General features: G+C 44.8%; 1 protein-coding gene across 9 annotated transcripts in view; it reads right to left on the bottom strand.

Moving 5' to 3' along the window:
* PHACTR1 (phosphatase and actin regulator 1) overlaps positions 1 to 24943 on the bottom strand; it is a 551546-nt gene that overhangs the window by 204028 nt on the left and 322575 nt on the right. For all 9 annotated transcript variants that reach the window (XM_044259016.1, XM_044259034.1, XM_044259025.1 and 6 more), the window contains one exon: positions 419 to 583. In XM_044259016.1, coding sequence (XP_044114951.1) covers positions 419 to 583 — 165 coding nt within the window. The remainder of the gene's footprint in view (positions 1 to 418; positions 584 to 24943) is intronic.

Genomic DNA, 24943 nt, shown 5'->3' with positions numbered 1-24943 from the left:
CTCCATAGAATAACCTCATCTCCTCTGCCAAAGACCATATCTAACTTACTCTCTGCTCTGAGTTGATCTTCACCAAGCAGTGGGGGGAGGGGGGGAAGGCTGAATAATAAGAAATGAGTTGTCAGTGGTAGAATAAAAGCATTCCATCACAGAAAAGGTGGAATTTAAAGCTCAGATATTTATAGATTGAACACAAGTGGCAGATCAAAACACAACCAAAAGCCAGAGATACAAGGAAACACGCGGGATCTGAAAGCCATTTTCAAGTGCACCCAAGATTTATTTGACACAAGAGCAATCCTCAGGCTCGATTCCCCCCACTTCAGTTCAGATCATTTCCAATAATTAAATTCTAATTAACCTACAGAGTTCAAGTCCACCAGCTCCCAAAGAGGAATGAGGGAAGCAATCACCTTACCTGCGGATGTGTGCTTGAACTTCTCGCTTTTCTTCTTTCTCCACTTCCAAGGCTTGAAGATCCTTCCCAGGTTGGCGAACTTACTTCTCCTCCGGATGGGAGGGGTGTGTGTGCCTGGGACAAGGGAGTCGGAACGCATGGCCGCCAGCCTCTCCACTTCCTCAGCTGTTTTTCCCCCGAGAAAGAGGTGGAAAGAGAGAGGGAGGAAAAAAGTGTTAAAAATGGGATCCTCGCAGATGGCCGACGTTTTCCATGGTTACAGATCACAGAAACCACATGATCGAAGTTCCATTTCTCTTTTTTGCCTTTTGGAATGGAAGTCACACCAATGTGTTCTACAGCCTGGAGACAGTCAGCCAAACCCTACGGACCTGGAGCACCCCACATGTACCCAGCCCTCAACTTAGACCTGAGGGGGAGGGCAAAAAGGAGGAACAGAACCCTCTTGACACATCAAGATTCCCCAGGGAGGCAGGAAGAGGGCATCAGAGGAGTCAAGTGACCGTCTGGGTAACTAACTAGTAGTCCAGCAAGATCTCAGATAAGACTTGGCAGATGCAATCACTACCCCACCATCTGCTGAGAAAAGAGGAGGGAGAAAACATTTATCAACTGTCTGTTCCAAAGCCAATGCCTCCACCACCCACGACTTTCCTTCCTGCTTTGCCCAGCCCCAAAGCAGCACCCGAATCAGTCGAGGGAGTGTCCCCACCCGAGGCTGATTTTAGAATCGCTCACCCTTCATGAGACTTTACAACTCTAAGTTTTCTTGTTCCTGTCATTTTGCTATAATAATAGTATTATTCTTAGAAGTTGGAAGCTGAAAGGGACTCGAGGGCTAATCCCAGTAATCCCATGTGTGAGGGCATGAAGGCCTTCAAACTCAGCACGTCTGGTGGAGCCTTCCTTAGAGGTCACAATCGCCCTGACCTCTTCCATCACTTGTAAGCAAACAAACCCTTATCTCACTTATGTGAGAATTTACATATCCCAGTGAGGGACATATACCTGGATTTGAATTTTTAGGACAGAGGTAATTAGAAAAAAGCAACCCCCTCAGCAAAATCAGGATGGGGAGAGAGATTCACTGTTCTAGAAACTCCGGTTACATCACGAGCTGTGGTACTGACCCCAAACCACTCTGTTGGGCCTCTAACGCCATCTCCAGAGGAATCGCCCAGCCTTTTGCAACATTAGGGCTTTCTCAGGAGCTCAATCTCACAGCCTGGTCATCTGCCTGTTGTCGCCTGAAGTGGTTTGAACTCAGAGACTCACCGATTCAAGGAATAGATCTATGGCACCTCCCCCCATGTGCCAGGCAGTGTGCTTGGTGACAGAGATGACGGGCTGGCAAAGGCTCCCAACAGCAGGATGAAGGGAAGATTTGGGAGATGTCTGGGAACAACGTCAACGAGCCCTAGTTGGGTGACCTGAGGGAGAGGAGAGGGGATCACTCCCAGTGTCCAGATTCAGGTCAGCGGAGTGACAGCCTTCACAGATGGAAACAGGGAACATGGGGCAGGCACAGGTGTGGGGGTGAGGGCGGCGACAATCTGGACATACTGCATGGTGACGGTCCTCAAACCTTTGACTATGTGGTCCATTGCGCAGCAGCTCCTCCCTTCAACCCCCGCAGTAAGTGACTACGTGACATCCTACAGACACTGCGATAGCTTCTGAAGCAGATACCCAGAAGCCCCAGATGCGACGGGGCAGAGTCGGGGGGAGGAGACCTAGGGGTCTCCACTGCACACCAGGAGCAACGATACAGAATTCAAAGGAAGCCTAAGGGAGAGGGAGACTAATTCTTCTCAACGCTGGAGGAGATCCACAGGAGGTGACATTTTTGGCCAGACTTTGAAAAAGGAGGAACTGTTCCCCCCACGTAGGAAAGACAGAGAAGTAGATCTCTGGAAAGAGAATGGACCCCAAAGAAATGGAGAAGGCTGAAAGAACACGGCATGTCCAGAAACCCATTAGATTGAGAGCATCACTTAAGCTACATGAGATGGAGAGCCACGGTGAGGGACGGGGGCTGGAGGAGTCTGGAGGCCCAGCAGGCAAGCTTCGGGAAGTTTCTATTAGGCATTTGGGTTTTATTCTACAACCAGAGAGGAAAGGACGAGAATGTGAAGATAGGCATGGACATTATGACAGGCAACAGATATGTACTGAGTGCTCACCATGTACCAGATGCTTGATTAGGTCAGCAAACAGAACAGCTAAGAACACCAACTCATGGAGCTTTCTTTGGCTGGGAGGGCAGGGGGCAGAGCTGATAACACACAGAACAACTAAGTCAACTGTGCACTGTGTTTGAAGAAGCGTGTTTGGGGGGGAAATTAAAGAGAAAGTAGAACACAGTGAAGGAGATCGAGAGTGTGTTGGGGACGAGCTTCGTGTTAATGAGCGTGATGGAGAAAACACAGATTTATTTCTAGGACTAGCACTGAAACAGCAATGGGAGCTTGAACTGGAAGACACAGGTGGCAGAGAGTAATGAGAGGCCACTGCAATCCTCTTAAGGGGAAGTGACCAGAACGCAGGTAGGGCATGAAGGGACCTGACAGACGACGAGATCCAGCCAGGTGTGTCGAGGGCGGATGCTCCAGGGGCCCCGAGATCCGTCAACCACAGAGCTTTGCAAAATGGCGCCTGGCGATTTGCCAGAAGGTGTGTCTAGAGTGACTGATTATAAACAGGAAGTACTACCTATTGGCTGTTGAACTATTGCTATGCTGTGGGTACTTGGTAACAAGCTTAAGATTGGTGGATGCATATCGCTGTCTATGCTGATTGGCTTAGCTCCCCTATATAAGCGATGGCCATATGAAATAAAGGGCTTTTTTTGAAACCCAACCAGATGGAGGGTCGTTATTATCGCTGCTGGACGGCGATACAGGTGGCAGAATCACGGGCTCTTGGCAACTTTCCAGATCAACGTGAGGGAGGACAAGGAAGTGGCACTGGCTGAAGTTTTTGTGGTTCATGACTGGAGAGAAAGTGAACATCCCCTCCCCACCCCTTTTATTTTCAGCAGAGCTTGAACTCACCACCCCGAGATCAAGACCTGAGCTGTTCAAGAGTTGAACACTTAACCCACTGGGCCACCCAGATGCCCCCAAGACTTTCCTTTTTTTTTTTTTTTTAAGGTTTTATTTATTTATTTGACAGAGAGAGATCACAAGTAGGCAGAGAAGCAGGCAGAGAGAGAGGAAGGGAAGCAGGCTCCCTGCTGAGCAGAGAGCCTAATGTGGAACTCGATTTCAGGACCCTGAGATCATGACCTGAGCCGAAGGCAGCGGCTTAACCCACTGAGCCACCCAGGTGCCCAAGACTTTCCATTTTTTAAAAAAGACTTTGATTAGGGGTGCCTGGGTGGCTCAGTGGGTTAAAGCCTCTGCCTTCCACTCAGGTCATGATCTCAGGGTCTTAGGATCGAGCCCTGCATCGGGATCTCTGCTCAGCGGGGAGCCTGTGTCCCACCCACCCCCCACCTCCTGCCTGCCTCTCTGCCTACTTGTGATCTCTGTCAAATACATAAATAAAATCTTTAAAAAAAAAGAAAAAAACTTTGACTAGAAAAGAAAGCAGCACAGAGGATGGGAGGTAGTTCCATGACAAGGGCTTTGGAGCCAAAGAATGCAGTTTTTCTGAGAAGTATCTTTGGAAGTTGGGATTTCACATTTTAGGGCAATGGAGAGAACAAATGAAGGGAAATCTGCCCAGATGTGGGAGGAGAGGCTGGATGTAGACGGTGGGCCAGGCTGCCAGCAGAGGGGAAAGGAGGCTGAGCTTCCGGGGAGAAGAGGACGTGGTGGGATCAAAACTGCATACGCAGGCGTTAGTCACTGGGAGACTCTATTCCGAACTAACTATGGTTAGTCACCGGGAGACTCTATTCTGAAAGTGTGGACAGAGGTCCCTGAGCCCAAATGTCACACATCTGATGGGGCCTCGGGGAGATTAGTCCAGTGGGTGACTGGGGGCTGAGGGGAGGAAGGGACCCAATGAGGAGACTCTGAGTTGAGTATGGACTGCAGAGGGGCTGAGGAGAGAAGGGAAGAAAACCAGCTACGGTGAGGAAGGAGAAGCAGCCAAAGGCAACAAGCGAACAGCCTCAACCACGCTGAACCTGGAAGTTATTCTCTTTAAATGAAAGTGCTTTAAACAATAAAAAGAATAAACAGAAGTTGTGATCAAAATTCTCTTAAGTGGAGCCCTTGACTGGCTCAGTGGTTAAGACTCTGCCTTTGGCTCAGGGTCCTGGGATCGAGCCCCGCATCGGGCTCCTGGCTCAGTGGGGGGCCTGCTTCTCCCTCTCCCTCACCTCGCGCTCTCTCTCTTTCTTTCTCACGTGCATGCTCACTCTCTCTCAAATAAATAAAATCTTTTTAAAAAAAATAAATACATGGCATTTATTACATGGTATTTATTAAAAAGATTTAATGGTATTTATTTAAAAGAATGGTATTTATTAAAAAGATTTTTTTTAAAAAAAAGCTTAAAAATCTTTTAAAAAATTAGTGAATAAATGGTATCCATTGCTTGGATTAGGGGCTTCTTCAAAGGTGCTCAGTAGCTGAGTTGCCATGGGGGAGAGACAGATGTGAGAACTGTGGCAAAACCATGGGGGTTTTGAGTCCAGGAAGGAAGTTAGGACCATCTAGTGACCCAATTTTCACAGGATCGCTTTCTCTTTCAAACTCACCGCCTTGTTCCCATTTCTCACCTTCATTTATAACCCAAGTGTGGCTTATCCAGATTTAAGTCCCCAAACCTCCATTCCAAACCTCAGCCTCTGTCTGGACTTCAAACTTGTATTTTATTCTACTGTAGGATTATACTTCCAGAAGCCTGCTTTTCCCAACGGCTTTCCGTGGCTTCCCACAACTTACAGGAGAAGCTTCTCATTTCCTGCCTGGGTCTCAAGAACTTCTGAGTGGCCAACCCAGAATTATCTGCTAGTACCTCTCTAAACAGCAGTCCCTACAGATCCCAACAGTCTTCATGGGGCCATCACACCACTGAAAGTCCACGCACAAGTTCGTGCATATCTCGGTATCTGCGTGGGGTTGGGAGAGTTTCCATGTTTCTTTCTTTTGCGTCTCTGGTCTAAGACAGGAAAGGTAAAATTTTTAAAGTACCCAGTTTGAGACTTCTCTAACTTTGGCCAACCTGAAACATTTTCCATTAAAAGTTTGATAAAGGAAGACAGGTGCCTCGGTGGCTCCGTTGGTCGAGCGACTGGTCATGATCCCGGAGTTCCAGGATTGAGTCCCGCATCAGGCTCCCAGCTCCTTGGGGAGTCTGCTTCTCCCTCTGCCCTTCTCCTCTCTCATGCTCTCTCTCACTCGTTCTCTCTCAGATAAATAAATAAAATCTTAAAAAATTTCTAAAAGTTTGATAAAGGAAGAAATTATATGCTGAATCCCTTAAAAAAAAAAAAATCACGACCTGAGTTATTCAGGATTGATACTGAGTTTTGCGCTTACAGTGGACATCCAGTAACAGTTTGCTAAAAAGTGGATGAATGAGGACACGGGATTCGGTTCATTCAGGTACCTCTTGAAAAGTATAAAATCAGTATCACTAGTTGTCTTAAGAAAAATGCACCACCAGGACCAAAAAGCTGTTTCATGATCCAACTTAAAAAAAAATGAATAAAAATTATTCCAAAATTACATTAAAATAATTATAAGAAATTAGGAGTGCCTTTTTAAAAAACCTAGAGTGGCAAGAAGCGGACAGAGCATTAGAAAGGCATAATTATAGCCCCAGAGTTAAATGGATCTTTAATAAGTACGTTATTAAATTCAAGATGTTTAGCTCTTAAGTACAGATTATTGAGCAGACTGGATTACTCTAATTGATTTATATTTTAATCATCCACATTACGTTTTTCCCCAATTCATTTGACGAGAGGGGCTGTCTCCCAACCTGGCTGCTTCTCCACCAGATAATGAAATTGGAAGGTTTACGAGTGAGGATTGGCACTCCAGGCTAAGGACGGGAAGAAGAGCAACAGAAAGTAAAACGAGGCTCAGCCTAAAGTGGTGTCCCACCTCCCAGGAGTGTAGGGGAGAATGGGACAAAGACAAAGGGACGGGAAGGGCACCCAGGACAGGGGCATTTGTAAGAACAGCCTTCTTTTGAAACAGACAATGAAAAGGCTGCTAGGCCCAAGCCCACGGCTCTCAAAGGCGGCTTCCTCGTGCCGCAGAGAGAGGAGACAGGTGTCTGGAGAAACTGCTCATTTAGACATGAATCAGCTCAAATGTCGACTGCCAGGACAGCAGACTGAACCAAAAGGCAGGAGGCCAGACAGCTGAGCTTCTGAGCTCTGCGGGCCAGCGGAGCTCTGGGGGGGGTGGGAGTGGGTCTTCCCAGCACTTCCAACCAGGTAAATGCTGTTCAAGTGACTAGGGAGTCTGGAATTCACTCTGCTGGGGAGGCGGTGGGGGAAATGGTTGGGACGTGATTTTCCTGTCCCTTGAGAAAAGCAGGAGGGAAGAGACTTCAGTGAGGCGGGATTCGAAAGACCAGAATCCAGACCCCTGTGTCTGCGTGTGCCCTGAAGCCCACCCCTTCTGGCAGCCTGGGGAGGCTTCTGGTGGGTTCTTAGAGCATGCCGTGGGAGTGTGGGCTGGGGCGGGGGAGGACCTAAGTCGGCATCCTTACCATGCTCTCTCTCATGGTGGCGTGGCCTTCAAGGCTTATCTAGAGGAAGAACCTACTTTGGTGTCCTAGAAAGGGTCCCACAATGTTCCCCTGAGAAGTTCAGGAGGGAGGGAGGATGGCACAGTGCTTCGGCTATGTGGCGCCCAGTCATCAACAGAGCCAGAGGCCAAGGCATCCCCCCGCGCCCCCACCCCCATAAATCTCTCCAGGTGTCAAGTGCTCCTTAGGCTTTTGGAGGACCTAAGATTCTCACCTACTAGATACCTGCCTCTCAACCCAGAGTTGAGACTAGACTAGTCCACCTAGGAATCTGAAATAGAAAGTTTATGGAGCAGATCTGTTAACATTCACTTCTCCTTCCAGCTTCCTGAAGGGGTTTTCACCCCATCTCACCATCCTGGGAGTGGTGGCTAAGTTCGGGATGGGGGTGAGGTTGGCTAGTTGGTTAGCGACGCAGGGGAACCCAGTGTGGCCTTTCTGCCGCTGGTGATGTTACCTTCCCTCAGAGTGGCAGGACGACAGCACACAGGTACCCAGGCACGCAGGAAATGCTCCACGCCTGTGGCTTCCCCGCTTTGAGAGAGACACTTTCCGTTTTACAGAGATACCTTGGGACGGGAAAATGAAGGATGAGTAGGCTTCCGCAGGAGAAAGAGGCCTGTATGTTCCCCTATTCATTCCCAAAGTTACATCACACTGTCTTAGAGGGGCCAGAACTCTCTGGAGAGCTTTGGTCCCACGTAGGACTGATCTGTATTAACTGTGAAGTATGTTTAAAACAAAACAAAGGACAGACATGTTTTTATTCTAAAAATCAGGAGCTCCTGTCCTGTGCATGAGTTGAGGAGTGGGAAGAAGATGGAGAGGAGGGGGTAGAGGGGACAAGGGGTGGGCTGCTGAGGAGGGGGCCATGGGGGCCCATGGAGGCTCTTTTGGCCCAGGATAGGTTATCTGGTTTGAAGAACGCCTATCAGTCTATAATGAGGTGGCAGATAAGACAGCACTGCCCCACTGACCACGGGGCCACTAACGGGTTCAGTGCAAATGCAAACACGATATCCGAAACCCCAACGGTATTAGTGTCGATGAGTACAAGGGTCTCAGGTATTCTCACCCATCCACTTGCTCCGCCCTTTCTTTGACCTTCACTGCCCTTACCTGGTCTTCCAACCCTTTGAGCACCCCTTTCTTCCCCGTCCCTTACCATCCGTCAAAGATGGATGGAACTGAGGTATATGAACCCGATACAGGCCCAGCCTCGTGTTCATGGAGGTACAGCTGCCTTTAACAAAGGGTTTGTCCATCTCAATCCAAAGTTGGCGTGAGTGTCGCAGGCCCCAGTGAAGAGGGACAAAGAGCTGCCTTCTCTGCCTGGGAGCCACCAAGTACACCCCACGGGAAGCCACACTTACAGTTTGGACACAACCCTCAGACACCATCATGACATCTGAGTCTTGGCCATGCTGCCTCTGCAGGGACATGTAGATGTCCGTGCTGAGAGCTGCTTCTCAGTCTTGTTGCTACAAAAAGAGGATTCTTCACCAGGGAAGAACCAATAAAGGATGTACCAGTGTGATGCTCTCCTGAGGGTCGGGACGTGATGGGAGAAGAATACACTTGGGCCCATCCTTCTCAGCCTATCTGCTCAGGCACTTGGCCAACTCTCTCCTTGTCTTCTGGCTCCGGAGATTTCTGCCTGAAAGCAGAGCAGAGCCCAAAGGATGCATAGGCTTGCCACTGCCTTGAACACTGAACAGACTGAGACCATCCTTTACAGCCACCTTGGCTAAAGGATACAAGGACACCATGCCGGCATGGGGAGGACTGGGAGAGAGGGAATGCATGGATCCTATGGGATCAAAGATGGCTGGAGTCTTTCTGCTCGTCTTCTCTTAAAGCAGTAAGTGAAATCCTAGAGGAATATGGGCATGGCCCTAAATCCAGGGCCCTAGGATGCACTGACTTGTAAGGAGAGCAAAGGGAGCTACTGAACTGGCTCAGGAAGTACAGGCCATCATAGCAGAAGGAGGCTCGGCAGCCAGACTAACGTGGTGTATGGAACTCGGCTCACCGGTAAGAGGGTGGCCGGCTTCCCGACACCAGGAAGGGAGATCCCACACAGGATGGTGCTTCCTTCGTCATTGACAAGGATGACGAGGACAGCGACGACACACCCATCCCTTTTTACTCACTGAGTCTGTGCCAGGCACCGACCAAGCCACTGGTAGTAGTGTCTTCTGCGACCCCACACTAATCTCACGAGGCAGTGCAATTATCATCATCCCCGTCTTACCCTCGGGGAAGTGGAGGAGGAACTAACGGCCACAAGGACAGGATGCTTAGAAGAAACACCTGCTATTAATTAAGCCTTGTCTGTTTTCAGGAACGCCTGCCCACTCTAGGAAAGCGCGGCTCTTCAAGCCTCTGTTGTCCTGCTGGAGTTACAGGAGGGCTCCTGGGAGAAGCATGGACATGAGGCTCTTTTTGAAAAGGCCACTTACGAAACAGATGCCAATAGAAATGGATCCTACTCCAGCAAGAGAAAACACCAGTTGTCCGCCCTAGCCTGAGAGGCCATAAAATACACGTATCCCTGTGTGCAGGAGACCCATCCCAGGTCAGTAGGACCTGTAGAACCATAAGAACCTTGTCTACTCTGCACCCACGCCATGGGCTGCGATTAGGAACTCAGCAGGGATCAGAGTCTGGCCTGGGATAGGGTCAGATCTGCTTCATTCAGCAAAAGCTGTATGTTGTATACAGTGGGAAGAATGTTAGTTTTAAAACCAGGAGGATGTGGGTCCACATCCTGAACCCACCACTTAAGGGGCTATGGGTGGGTCTGAGTTCTTTTTGGCCTCCCAGCAGGTGGCAAAAGGGTCCTGCTTTTCCTCTGGAGTCATCTTTCTCCACTTCCAGTCCTGGTGGTTCAGGAAAGGATGACCTCACTCCTGACACGGGGGAGGTGGGCACGTGACCAAGCGTGGGCCAATCAGAATGCTGCACTCTCGGCGGCCCCACCCCTGCCTCTAGCCATTCAGTCAGGGACTGAATGACCAGGCGCTGACCACTGACCAGGCACTGGGCCTCGATGAGACCAGGCAATGAGCCTCAATTCTGGGCTCAGCTGGGGCTATTAATAGACACGCTGTTTCAACTGGGATTGCCCATTAGACAGGCTCTCTCTAAGCCTGGTCAAAGCAGGGGACATAAACTTAAAAACCTTCACTCAGACTTCATTAATATGAAAAGAATCTCTAAGCCACAATGGTAATTTCCAATGCTTTGGGAGGGAACAATCCTATTATGTCAAATACTTCCTATTTTCTAAGCACTGTGTAGAGAGGATATTTGCGTTCCATGACCACAGGCAGTCAATGAACAAAGAGCACTGCTAACAGACTGGACAGGTGGGGGCAATGTCTTTTTAAAATTTAAATTTATGCATGTCTGTGTTGTTTTATTTACCGAGATAATAGAGGTTACGAACCAAGTTCTTCCTGAGACATTCAATACAAAATTCCTGTTTCATCTAATGGGAATCTAACCTTCACCCACCAAAGCCTGCAATGACTACAAAAACTTACAGAATGTTCTATTGTTTTTTTAATCAATTTGTGTTGGGAATAAATAAGTTCCTAACTTATTTATTGGGATAAATAAATGAATTTATTTATTTATTTAAACTGTAAATGAACTCCCAAGTCTTGTGTTAATCCAAAGCAACAATCTTTAAGTAATGTAGGTTCATTGTTCATTTTTAAAAAATATTTTATTTATTTATTTGAGGAAGAGAGAGAGGAAACCCATGGGGGAAGGAGCAGAGGGAGAAGGAGAAGCAGGGTCCTACTGAGCAGCTAGCCCCATGCAGGACTCAGTTCCAGAACATGAGATCATGACCTGAGCCAAAGGCAGACGCTTAACTGACTGAGCTATCTGGGCGCCCTGATTCTTTGTTTATCTTAAAACATCAGACTCTAGGGTCTGATAATCTAGAAATAAATAAGTGGTGCCTCCCACAGATTCAAAAATCAAACCTCAACAAAACCTGGCTTCTCCTGCAGGGGTCAGCAAACCCTTTCCATAGAGGCAAATCCTAAATACTTTAGGCTTTATGGGCCTTACAACTCTGTTGCAAATACTCAATTTCCTGGGGCATGAAAACAGCCACAAATATACACAAATGGGCATGGCTATGTTCAATACTGTTTTTTTGATAAAACCAGGTGGCCAGCCGTTTGAACTATAGTTTGCCAACCCTTGCTCTACAGCATGAAGCTGCTGGGAATATTCTTGCCACCTTGAAGGGAGAGCCTGTCTGAGAATTGAAACAACGGAGAAGAAGAAAAGAACTGAAGGATGGATGGCTCAGGTGAAACTGAGATTTCATGGCATCATTTGGGCTCCTGGATCCAGCCCTTCCTGAAAGCATTCTAACAGTGGACATTATCTTCAAAAAAAACCAATACATTCTCTTTTTAACTTAAGCCTAAGTGGGTTGGGTTCTCTCTTACCTCTGACTAAAGGGCTCTAACAAATTCACTGTGTAACCTTCGGGAAGTCCTGTCCGCTTGCTTTCCCACAACCTAGGAATACTACTGACTTGTAAGGATGAGCAGATGTGTACTAAACACACCCTTTGGGGGCATAGACTGGAGACTCAATAAAAGTTATCTAAAAATAAAAAGTTTCCTCTACTTTCAGGCAGATCACCTGGCCAGAAAGGTGTGAAGTTCCTTACCACTTTACCACTAAGGAATTATGTGAAGTTTGCAGGCTTTGAACTCTATGCCAAGACCCTCCAGGCTGTGCATCTCAAACTTCAGTGCAGGTTAAGAATCATCTCAAGTATCTGCTAAAACTTTTGATCCCTGGTCACTGATCTGAACCAGTAACACGAATGCACTAATAAGCAGCCCAGGTAATTTCGGTGTGAGCAGTCTAAGAATCACACTGCAGAAAACATACTATGGCATTCCTACCAAAGCCTAGAATATAACATCCTTCCCAATTAAATCCACAGCCTTCAGGTTGGTAAGGAGGAAGATCACTTCAGTGATGTTAGACAGTGCCAAAACCCTCAAAGAATCTGAAGTCTTTAAACATGTCTAATGTTCATATAGTACTTTATTCTTAATAGGTGCTTTTTAAAAAATTAAGTAATCTCTACACTCAACCTAGGGCTCAAACTCCCAATCCAGAGATAAAGAATCACACACTCCACCGACTGAGCCTGCCAGGTGCCCCTCTTTCCAAATGCTTTTCCATTTATTACCTCATTAGGTCTTCGTAACATTTCCATTATGTAGGAAGGGTATCAAATTTCCCAATGTTGTTGCTCTGCAATTATGGCTAACATACTGTATTCTCAAAGAATCACATTTTAGCCTTTTTAAAGGCTCTGAGAAGGTCTGCAATAAATCTTATAAACTTTGGGGCACCTGGGTTGGCTCAGTGGGTTAAGCCTCTGCCTTCAGCTCAGGTCATGATCCCAGGGTCCTGGGATCAAGCCCCGCATCGGGCTCTCTGCTTGACGGGGAGCCTGCTTTCCTCCTCTCTCTCTGCCTACTTGTGATCTCTGTTAAATAAATAAATAAAATCTTAAAAAAAAAAAACCTTATAAACATTAACGTTTTGGTTCCCAAACTTAATTAAACCACAAATATGGCTGCTTGGTGTTCCCGAGTGGGACAGACTGAGCTCTCAAAACAGACCAGCATTCCATGGGGCATCATTTCCAAAATGTCAAGGCAGTGTCTTTTTTTGACCCCTTCTACAGGTGCAGGGAGTTAGATGCAGAGGCCTCAGGGGACTTTCCCAGAATCCACGAACTCAGGCAGTTAAAGGAGCTCAGAGCTCCTCAGTCTAAAGAGGGGTCAGTCATTTTTTCACACCCCAAACCTCGTGGATGGCTTGAGGATGTACAAGACCAAGCTGTGTGTACATTTTTTAATTCAACTCTTTCAAAGAGTCTCTTCTCCCATGATACTGTCAAGGTTAACACACTCCTCAGCCTTCCCTCCCCTCCCCCCACCGCCCCAACCCGAGCTCATTCCAAGATCTCATAATAAGGGCCCCTGGGTTACCTATTGAACAAGAAATGACAGAGCACCTTGTGAAGACCTCAGATCCCACGGAGGCATCATTGCCTGAGTCCACCTCCTTTTAAGCTCAGATTTCTCATTTTCTTTCTCAGATGACATAACAGTTTCCTCGTTTATCTCCCATTAGTTCACAGACCAGTTTTGCAGCACCGTTTGCCATTTGCATAGTGACTGTGTGAAATCTAAACTATGCTCCTGGAGAAAATATTTTCACAGGAATGCGGGTCCTTGCTAAAACAGCCTTGCTCTCTTTTCCCCATGCATATAATTTCTGTGTGTTTTTGCCATCCATCACTCCAACTTGGGTCTGCCTGAACCATTATGCAGAAAAGAAAGAAACCACTGATGTATTTTTTGAGGTCTTCGTGAGGAACTCGTAATTTTCCTTGTTTCATAACACGGAAATTGGGCTCCCTTAGTCTTTTTTCTGAGGTAAATGTCCTATTCTTTTTGTCCTGTCAATAATTCCTTTGGGGCCCTTTCATTATTCTTCTGTATGAAAGATGTTCAATTTCTTTTTTTTTTTTTAATAATTTAAAATTTTTTTTATTTAATAGAGAGAGATCACAAGTAGGCAGAGAGGCAGGCAGAGAGAGAGGGAGGAAGCAAGCTCCCCGCCGAGCAGAGAGCCCAATGCAGGGCTTGATCCCAGGACCCTGAGATCATGACCTGACCGAAGACAGAGGCCCAACCTGAGCCACCCAGGTGCCCCAAGAAAGATGTTCAATTTCTAAAGAGGTTTCAGCAGGGGAAGTCATCAATTAATTTTTCTCATTAAGGAGTTCTGAATTCACATCGAATTAGGAGCGTATTTTAAAATTCTTACTTAATGATGAAATACTGACCTCAGAGCCTAGAATTTGAACTGTGAACACTGAGGTCTAAGTGCCAATCATCGATTAGCTCTGTGGGTATGGGCACGTTCATTTATTGATCTCAGAATGGCACTTCCTTAGAGCAAAGGAAGGATCATACCTACTTCTCTGATTGTAGAATCCTTATATGAACACATGAAAACTCTACACTAATAACTGGCACTCAGTGTGTTCTCATTAAACATCTCCTGACTCCAAATCTAGGGTGTTGATAGGTTCTGTAGTTATGCTCTGTCTGAATGTACTCTTGGTTCATCTCGTCTGACAGTGTGCGAGGGAGGCCGGCTGTTGGGTCTTTGCTGGAGGGCTCCAGAAAGAACAGCTAATAACCATCAAATGCTACAGAGCAGCAATGAAACTAACTGAACAGCCCTGGTTCCAACTGGGAAACGTCCCCGCGTTGCAGAAGTTAAACGGTGAGTTAGAATGTTTTACTTACAATTCTGGTCTTTTAATTGATAAAGCATATTTCCAGTTTTTCTTTGAGGGGACATAATAAAACTTGTCACAACTAAATTAGCCCTGATTGTGCTAGTCCCTGTCCCCTTTCCAAAGTTTCCAGGTGTTAGATGAGAAGGCCTCAGGTCAAGGAAGGTAAAAACAGAGATTCTCAAGAAATGGGCCAAGTTCGGGCCTCTGACCTCCTCTCTGTCCCCACGGGCACTTTTGGGAGATTCGCTCACAGCCCATGAGCCCATGAGGTTATGGTGCGTTAACCCTGCAAATATTTGTTACACATTCATTGTACCACTTGAGTGATGGGACAGCGGAGTTAAGGAAGGAGAAGATGAAGCTCCCACCCTTTGAAATCCTAAAATGGAAAGTACCATCCCAAAGCAAGTACCATTCCACTCGGAGAGCAGAGGGAAATAGATATGGAACATACAAAGCACCTGTATAATGAGAGGTAACAGAAATACTTTGCTCGGTGTGACAGAACACTCTTTAAAGGTCGTTATTAAAGGCAAAAGCATCATCTTTCTGGAGGCAAACTCAAAACTTAAAAAGAATATTAACATTCCCAGATAAAATAAATCTAGGGCAGTCAGGAATTCACAGGGAAATGCATTTCTTTTGCTTTGAGAATCTCCAGGCACAGTCACGGGCTACTTTGCATCGAGGGCAACTAGTTTCCTAACCACAGAGCCATTCCCCTCAGTGCAGACCTAGAATCCTCATCATGTTACCAGGAAGTCAGAAGGGGAAGGACCAGGTGGGTTAATGAGACAACTGCTGTCCCTGTAGATAATTCTCCTGCCTTCCTCAGACAGTGCCTGAGTTGGCAAAACTGATGAGACATTTTACTGCAGAGCTAATCAAATATCAGTCTTGGTTGCTCTGAAATTGCCTTGTCATTGAAAGGCAAAAATTGAAGAAAAATATCCTGTCTTTCCAATTCACATTTCTTGCCTTTTTGCAGCTACACATTAGTGGAAAATCTTAACTTTTTCCGATTTTCTCATTCAAAATATAAACGCCTACTGTGTGCAAGAGGAGTCAACGGCCATTCTCAGGCAACTATCTGAAAAGTGTTTTATCGCTTATCAAGCACTTGCCCATTGTATTATTCAATCCCTGCAACAAACCAACAGAAGAGGTAAAGCCAACATGTTAATCCTTATTTTACAAAAGAGCAAATTGACAGTGGCAGGGATGGCTGGTTGCCTGCCAATATCCATTCTTTCTTCTCTTTAGTGAAAGCTTCTTGATTTTCTGCCCAGCTGAATGACTGTTTCGTAGCCTCCTCTGAGGGTAGGTGTGGAAATATTACCAACCTTTGACCACTGAGCTGTAAGCTGAAGTGTTAGGACTTCTGCCAAGTTTGTTAAAGTGAAGGGATGCTCCATTACTTTGATCTGCTTTTCCCTTCACCCAGTTTTCTAGAGCAAAGTTGTGATGGCGGGAACTTGGCAGCCACTATGAGGACAAGGGTCACCTCCTAGTAATGAAGGAGCAGTGAGCTAGGTGACACCTAGGTCTCCTTAAGACTTTTGTGGAGCCATTACACGTGACAGGTTTGAACCGTCTGCCTCTGCATTTTTCCATGAGAGAGAAATAAACTCCCATCTTAAGTTATTATGATTTTGTTTCATGCAGTTGAACCTAATCCTAATGTAAAGGAGTGACTTGCAGAAGTTTATAGAAACTATAGTTTGTAAGGGGCAGAACTTCAAGTGCTGATGTAACAGGTCCATGTTCCACACACTCTCTGGCAGAAGTTAGGAACCTTTTATAACCCATTTGTTAGCTTATAAAGGAGTCAGGTATTTTTGTTTTTTAACAATTTAACATTTGTTGTGTGTTTTTTTTTTTAAGGCAACCTATAGGAAGACCTCCTTTTCCTTCTTCCCATTCTCTTCTATAGTTTTTGTGTGTCTATCAGACTTTGATTTAATCATGGAAATTCCCATAGCTCAACTCTCCCTAGACAACTTCATTCACTCCTGTGGCTTGAACATGGATAAGCTGAATATTTCTAAATGTAAGCTTCTGGCCTAGAAGGCTGTTCTGATTTAAAACAACTTACAAGCTGTATTGACTCTGGCCCAATTACTTAACTTCTTTGGGTCTCAGTTACCACATTTGTAAAATGGGGATAACAACAGCATCCGCTTCATTGGGTTACTGCGAAAATGTGATGGTTTCATACAAAGAGAAGGTTTTGGATGGTGTCTGAACTGTTCTGCTATTAATGCTACTCTAATTTCTAAATAATACTTTACGGGAACTTCAAATTCACTTTATTAAAAGTGACTGATTTTGCCCTTACTCTGATCACTTTTTTTTTAAGATTTATTTGAGAGAGAGCGCATGCTTGAGCGTGAGCAGGGAGGACAGGGGGAGATAAGCAGGCTCTCTGCTGAGCAGGGAGCCCAACATGGGGCTTAATCTCAGGACCCTGAGATCATGACCTGAGCCGAAGTCAGATGCTCAACCGACTAAACCACCCAGGTGCCCCAATCTGATCATTTCTTTAGGAACGGCAAGGTCAGTTTTCTAAACACTCAGACAGAAACCCACAAGTCGTTTTTGACACTGTCTCTTCCATCCCCTCCTCCAGATCCAATTCATCACCAAGAGTGGTCAAAAGTAATTCTTCCATATTTCCAACTCTCTCTACTTCTCTACTCAGGGTAGACCAGTTTTCTGCATCACCAACTTCCATTTTTTTTTAAAGATACATAGATTGATAGATTGATTTCTTATTTATGACAGAGAGAGAGAGAGAGAGAGAGATAGCCAGCGAGTGCAGGCGCACAAGACCATGCACACGGAAGGGAGCCAGAGGGAAAGAATCTTCTAACAGACTCTCCACTGAACAGGGAGCCCAACATGGGTTCAGTCTCACGGTCCTGAGATCACGACCTGGGCCAAAACCAAGAGCTGGCTGTTCAGCCAGCTGAGCCACCCAGGTGCCCCTCCAACTTTCATTCTTACTCCTACTACTCCTCTCCACGTCCTTCGCACAACCACTCACAAACATGCCATTGCTTTGCTCTAAAGCCGCCGGTGAATCATCCTGCTTTCAGGCTAAGGACCTGGGGATGTTACATCAACTCAGAGGGCCATGACCTGCCCCACTCACTGGCTCCAGCCCTGCTCATCTTCCTGTTCTTTGAATGCAACAAGAAACACATCATTTCTGCCTCAAGGCCTTTACACCTGCCATTCCCTCTGCTGGGACGATTATTTGTGTCATTTCATGATGCCAGCTTCCTCTTAAACAAAGAATGTCAAGCCCCTTTCTGTGCATCCTCCTTTCTAAGACAACCCAGGTTGTGCTCAGTTATTTCCATTTTCTCTAGGACGACGAGCTACCCAGAATCTGACCCTACCCTCACCACCAGTGGGCAGATCTCTGGTCAGTAATTCAGAGTGGGTAGGTGTCCACATCTGACCAGTGAGATCTGTAAGGGAGGCCTGTAGGTGGCGGGGCTTCCAAGAACGGTCTTCTTGCTCTTAGAAACAGCCAACAAGAGACAGTTCTGTTTCTGCCCCGGTCACTGTGTCTGAGGTTGGAGTCCAGAAGCAAAGGAAGACAACACACAGAATCATGGTGCCATGGAATCAGGCCTAGAACCAGCCCTGCTCACAAGTTCATGTTTAAGGTCCTTTAATGACCTTTAAGGTAAAAATGCACATGGTCCTCTCTCACGGCAGGCAAAGTATCCTCACTGACAAGTCCTAGATTGATGGGTCAGGACCATTCATGACACACAGGAAATGATCATGAAGTATTTTCGAATGAATAAATGAATGCAGGTTTCTTAAGCTCTGACTTGGGTAGGTACAATATTTCCAATCTCCTGGAATGTGCAAGGTTTGGACGATCAAGTACAGGTAACATTCATCATTTATGTACTTCTAGGGAGAAGCCTTGCTGGAGGTGAGGTTACAGGACAGGAGATGGTATCTACCTCCAAGTCACAGGTAAGAACAGACGCAGGGAAAATTTTCTCACATGCAAAGGAAAGATGAGAGGCTGTCGTATTTCTTGAAAGAGGTGTCCTAATTATAAGGGTTATGCCCAATCCAATGACTGAACTGTTTTTTGCTGCGACATAATTGTTCACAGAAGCCTGCCCCCATGCCATAGCCAGTGACTTGCTATCAAGTTTGAACAGTCAAATTCAACATCACAAATTCAACTTCAATTGTATTTTAATAGCACAAAAAGTAACTCAACTATCCAACCTGGAGGGATTAACTAAACTAAGGGACAACAATCGAATGTAGACTATGTGCCATTATAAATGATGTTGGACAGTTCTACTTACAGACATGAAAACTGTCATGATTGCTGTTAAGTAGACAGTAAGCTGCCACACATTACGTATAGAATAGTTAGGCTATTATAAAAGAAGTTTGCTTACATATCAACGTACCCATCTATACACAGGCACAGGATCGGGAAGAAGAAACTCAGCTACAAATAGAGGTCCTCCTTGTACCATAAAGTTAGATGATCTTCTCTCTATAATTTTATTTTCTGATATGGGGTGAAGGGATAGGGTTGAATTCAATCCCATCTCTGCCGTCTCTAAGCCATATGCAAAGCCTCAGTGTCTACCTTTGCACCATAAGGCAAATAAAATTTACCACTTAAACAGTTATGAAGAATGAATGAAGAATATTATTGAAAAATGAATGTATGTGAAAGCATTTAGCACAGTATGGAGCAGAGTAGCTATTACGATTTTATGAAAAGCATGTTGCCATCATTGTAATGTGAATATCGCACTTGTGTTTAAATCTAACAGATCTACAAATGGTACTTAGTATAGCTGTGGTTGAATGTACAGGGCTTAAAGGAATTACTGATAACTTCGAATGTTACCTCTCCTACCAGAGGCTATCCCTGGGGTCCACGTGCAGTACCATGTAAGAGCTCAGTTTTGGAACGGATAGACATGAGCCTCAAGACCTAAGGCAAATTTCTTCACTTTAAAATGGGAATAATAAAAAAATAAACAAATAAATAACTTAAAATGAGAATAATATGTTCTTTATACATTACATAAGATAATGCACTTAAATGCTCAATACGGCTCCTGGCCTTAGTTAAGAACTAAATATTGTTATTATAAATTCATACATTTTTAAAAAAGATTCATTCATTTAATGTGAGTGAATGAGCGCAAACAGTGGGAGGGACAGAGAGACAAGCACACTTTCTGCTGAGCGGGGAACCCGACATGGGGCCCAATCCCAGCACCCTGAGACCATGATCTGAACCAAAGTCAGAGACTTAACCAACTGAGCCACCCAGGCACCCCTATAAATTCATAAAATCTTTTAAAAACATCACCTTGATATTCCACTAGTTATAATTTTTAGCTAGCAATTTTCTTGCATTTTAAAGTGGAATTTTAAGAATTATTTAAACAGAAACAATGCACTAAAATGGTTTGCTGGGTTAAAAAAAAAACAACAAAAAACACTTAGAACTTTTCTGGAATATTTGTATTCTTTTTTTTTTTTAAAGATTTTATTTATTTATTTGACAGAGAAAGACAGTGAGAGAGAGCATGAGTGAGGAGAAGATCAGAGGGAGAAGCAGACTCCCCATGGAGCTGGGAGCCTGATACGGGACTCGATCCCAGGACTCCGGGATCATGACCTGAGCCGAAGGCAGTCGTCCAACCAACTGAGCCACCCAGGCGTCCCTGGAATATTTGTATTCTGAAAGGAGACAAACTCCCATCTAAAAAGTGGAGGGGAAATCAGGGGGCTCTATGAGAAGTGGGTAGATACCAAATAAGTTCAAATTTAGTTGGATGCCAAAACCATCTTTATTCTATAGGATTTGAATAGGCACTCATGATAAATGGATGCCTAGTACTTTATAGACTGATAAAAACAACAGAGCCCACAGGCTGGTCTAATAAGACATAGCTACAGTTAATTTTTTTGTCTTGGGGAAAATAATTTGGATTTTAATCTTATAGCTAAGTTGACTAAAAAGGCAAAGAGGAATTCAAATATATTCACGATGTCCTCATGCAGCCCACAAAGCAAACACTCTGTGAACACTCCAAAGGCTCTAGGGGCACGTATTTAAATGGAAATTGCCTGAGATCTGGTATAGATCCATTAAGCAGAAAGGAATCAGGCCCCATGAAGTCAATATTTTCATAGATTTTCTAACAGCATTTGATATTTGTTGAACTATCCTTCAAGAAACACTGATGGTAATTTCTTGATTTCCTGGCTTTCTGCTACCCAAAAAAGTACACTTTTGCCATTTATACTGGCTCACATGCAAATATAAATCTTCTCTTTGATGCTTATTTTAAAATTACGTGCAGTTATGGAATTGAGCAGATTTGAGAAAGATTCAACTCAGGAGGGCAAGCCAGGTTAAGGGAATCCTTCTTTGCAAGGGGAGAAGACACCGTCAAAAAATTTAAGTCTGAAAAGGAAGACTTCTGTGTCACAACCCCAAAGCGAACAAAAGGAATTTTTTTTTTTTTTTTAGTTATCTGGAGACATCAGCCCCATAGCCGCTGTGGGGAGAAACGGTAGCTGTTCATTTGGGCTCTCAGCTCACCAAGAGAGAAGTAACTGAACTTCTAAGATAAAATATGAGGGGAAGTGGTTTGGAGGGGGGGATATTCTATATTAAGGACCTTTACTAAAAATTAGTTTCCCCAACAAACCGCCTTTCATGAATTGAGTTCAACAAACATTGATTAAACATCTGCTTTGTGTGCAGCTTTGGGAATTGGACCAAGATGAGTTTCTGCTCTTCAAAAAGTACAATATCGTGATACACACACACAAAATTATCTACTCGTTCAGAGAAGCTCTAGAGAACACACAATTCTTCAGATTTTCTTAAAGACAAGTTTGTGCTGTTTTGCTCGATTATATTCAGTAGACGGTATGTAGACAATTTTACTAAAAACGATAATCTAGCACTTTGTTTAGGGCACTGTGCGGGACAGGAAGAAGGTGAGTCAGCTCTGTACAGCACTAGGAAAGTTCTCATCCAGAACAATCATACTGTAAAAGTTGCAGCAACTTTTAGGTTGCAGTCCAAATGGCACCAATCAAGCTTCTGAATTCTAAGAAATCAAGTCAGTACCATACAATGTGTTTGCCTCTCTGGTTCTGAGGCCCACTGACTAGAATAAACAGCTGAAAACAAACAGCGTTATATGATGATCTTCAAAGAATGTTTTTGTCTCGTTGCCAATAACTGCTAGGGATGGCTATTTGCAGAAAGAACCAACCATGGGATGGTACATTCTAACAGAATGGGCCCACGCAGGACCATTTGTCTATAAAACTGGCAGTAACGGGTTTTGTGTGGTACTGTTCTAACAGTAGCTGTCCTGACTACTGTCCTAACCTAGAACAGGTCCAGTGGTTGCAGTGATTGCATAACTTCAAAGTCACGTGTCTGCAATTTAGCTGGAGTTAGAAAGAAGGAAGGACAGCCTCACCTCATTCCTCCTAATCTGTTCCCTGCCAAGAAGCAACGGTAAAGATTGTGCGGACGTGAAAAAGTCTCATGTTAGATAGTTGGAAGATTTTGTGTTATTCCTAATTTGGATTTCTTTTTTTTCCTTTTTAAAGATTTTATTTATTTGACAGAGAGAGATCACAAGTAGACAGAGAAGCAGGCAGAGAGAGAGGGAGAAGCAGGCTCCCTGCCGAGCAGAGAGCCCGATGCGGGGCTCCATCCCGGGACTCTGAGATCACGACCTGAGCCACCCAGGCGCCCCTCTAATTTGGATTTTTTTTTTCCAATTTATTTATTTTCAGAAAAACAGTATTCATTATTTTTTCACCACACCCAGTGCTCCATGCAAGCCGTGCCCTCTATAATACCCACCACCTGGTACCCCAACCTCCCACCCCCCCCCCCCGCCACTTCAAACCCCTCAGACTGTTTTTCAGAGTCCATAGTCTCTCATGGTTCTAATTTGGATTTTTAACTGGACTTGGGTTGCGGGGTGAGGGAGCATTTAGTAATGGATCTACAGGCTGTGTCTCTAACAAGAATATGCACCAATGTGATCTCCATGCTCCTGCGCAGAAACTTTTAGCTAATCACTGGCTGTTCTCCAGATTTTTCTCCTTACAAATGTAGTTGCGAGTTAAGATTAAAACCATAGCATTCTCAAGAAAAATTGAAGTACAGGAAAAGAGAAGGAAAGGAAGAAGTTGGCTTCCTTTTCATGACATTCAGGAAAGAAAGTTACATAAAATTGGGGCGCCTGGGTGGCTCAGTGGGTTAAAGCGGGTGGCTCAGTGGGTTAAAGCCTCTGCCTTCGGCTCAGGTCAGGATCCCAGGGTCCTGGGATCGAGCCCTGCATCAGGCTCTCTGCTCAGCGGGGAGCCTGCTTCCCCTCCCTCTCTCTCTGCCTGCCTCTCTGCCTACTTATGATCTCTCTCTGTCAAATAAATTCTTTAAAAAAACAACAACTCATAACAGAGTTAGTAAATATCACAAATATCCAAGGCACAAGGGATCTTCTGTACACACTAATAAGAAGAACCTAGAAAATACTGTTTTAACAACACACAAGATCTCTTCTACTGCGTGGCCATGACCTGCCCAGGACTGAGAGCTTAAAATTAAGAGCTTTTTGGTCATTTAGTCAGTGCTATAAAACAGGGGGAAACAAAGGCAGATTCTTATCTATACACAGATTCAGTACAAAATAGGTTGAGCTTAAAGTAATTATGTCTCAGGAAAACCAATGTTCTAAAAATATCCAATACTATGGGCCACAATTACTTTTCAAGGTATTACTGTTCAGTGTAAAATGAACCTCCTTAATAAATGGTAAATACAGAATAGCCCAGGAATAATTTGGTGAAGTTATTCCAGGCTATATAATATCAGAAAAAAAATCTCTTCATGGGTAATTATTCTATGGCATTAGGTAAAATAGTATATTAACATATTCTCCCCAGTGTGGAAAATGTGGTATTTCATTAAGTTGGTAAATTCTGTGAGTCTCAGAATAGTGATACAGAAAGCTACATATACACGTCCTAGCATAAACATTTTCAAGATGCAATTTAAATAGCGACACTTTTCTCAATATCCCCTATAACTTATCTTATTATGGATTTAATATACAGCCACATTCCCATGGATGCCTCCTGTAAGATCTACTAAAAAGTAAACTTCAATTTCATTTTTTCTTGCTACCAATATATCCTTTGTGCGAAGGTTAAAAAGAAGACTGGTAATTTCTGGTACTTGTTCTAAAGACACGAGTAATATCAACCTTATTTTATAAACAATGGAATAGATCCATTTAACAGAAAGCTCTAGAGATAAATGAATCTGCTTCCGGTAATATAGCTGATGTACCAGCATTTACCTAGAAAGGTGTTCCAGTAAGCAGGTACACGGACTCCTCTCGTGCACTTCAAGACGCCAGCCCTTCCCAGTCCCATATAATGTAACACCTTACTAAACCCATCAACGGTCATGCACCACAGGAAAGCCACCAAAAACCTTTACCTTAGCAGCAGAATGGGAAACAGAGGAGACCAAAAAACTGTATTGCTCTGCCTTTTTATTACAGTTTTAAGTGACATTTTCTTCAGTTAAACTAATAGTGGACTTAGCATCACTCTTCGATAATTAAGAACACTTAGCTTTGTTAACCAGCATGAAGCACATCCACCATTTGTCTAAGCAAAATTCACCAAGACGGAAAGTGAGAGGGACACAATAAACACATTCAGACGTTCGGACCCAAACAAGACAAACACTGCATAGGGAACGCCACACCCTGTTTTCAAATTTAAGAAAATCAACCCCGGTGGGGGTGGGGAGAGGTTGAGGGGGGCTTTCCAAGTTGGGTCAGCGGGGGAGGCTGTCTGAAATCAGGACATCCTACCAAATGCTCCACGCATGTTTCCATAGCATAAATTATCATTGCTTGGAAATGTTGGAACAGGGGATCTCGAGGCACTACTGAATCCACACCAGTGGTTCTACTACTGAGTTTACACCAGTGGTTCTCAACCAGGGGAAGACATTCCACAGAATCTGGAGATATTTTTGGTTGTCACACTGGAGTGTGACATGGGGGGGGTTGTCCCTGGCATTCGGCGGGGACAGGTCAGGATGCTACACGTATACCAACACAGAATGACTTCTCATAATAAAGAACTAGCTGGCCCAGAACGTCAGTAGTGCCAAGGTTGAGAAACCCTGTTCTCTAAACCTTGACCCACAGGTCTTGAAAGAAGTCAGGCCGTGCTGGGTAAGTTCTGCTTCTGCCTCTTGTATATATTCCCGTACAAGCAAGGGCTCTTAACGAGTGTTCCCCAGAAGTAGAACACAGTCTGTTCTTCACGACCGACAGACAGCTGTTTTGCATGTGTGACTT

This window comes from Neovison vison, chromosome 1 (assembly GCF_020171115.1).
Source record: "Neovison vison isolate M4711 chromosome 1, ASM_NN_V1, whole genome shotgun sequence".
In the NCBI taxonomy this organism is placed as follows: Eukaryota; Metazoa; Chordata; class Mammalia; order Carnivora; family Mustelidae; genus Neogale; species Neogale vison.
Note: the sequence above shows the minus strand (reverse complement) of the source record. Positions and strands in the feature narration are given on the sequence as shown.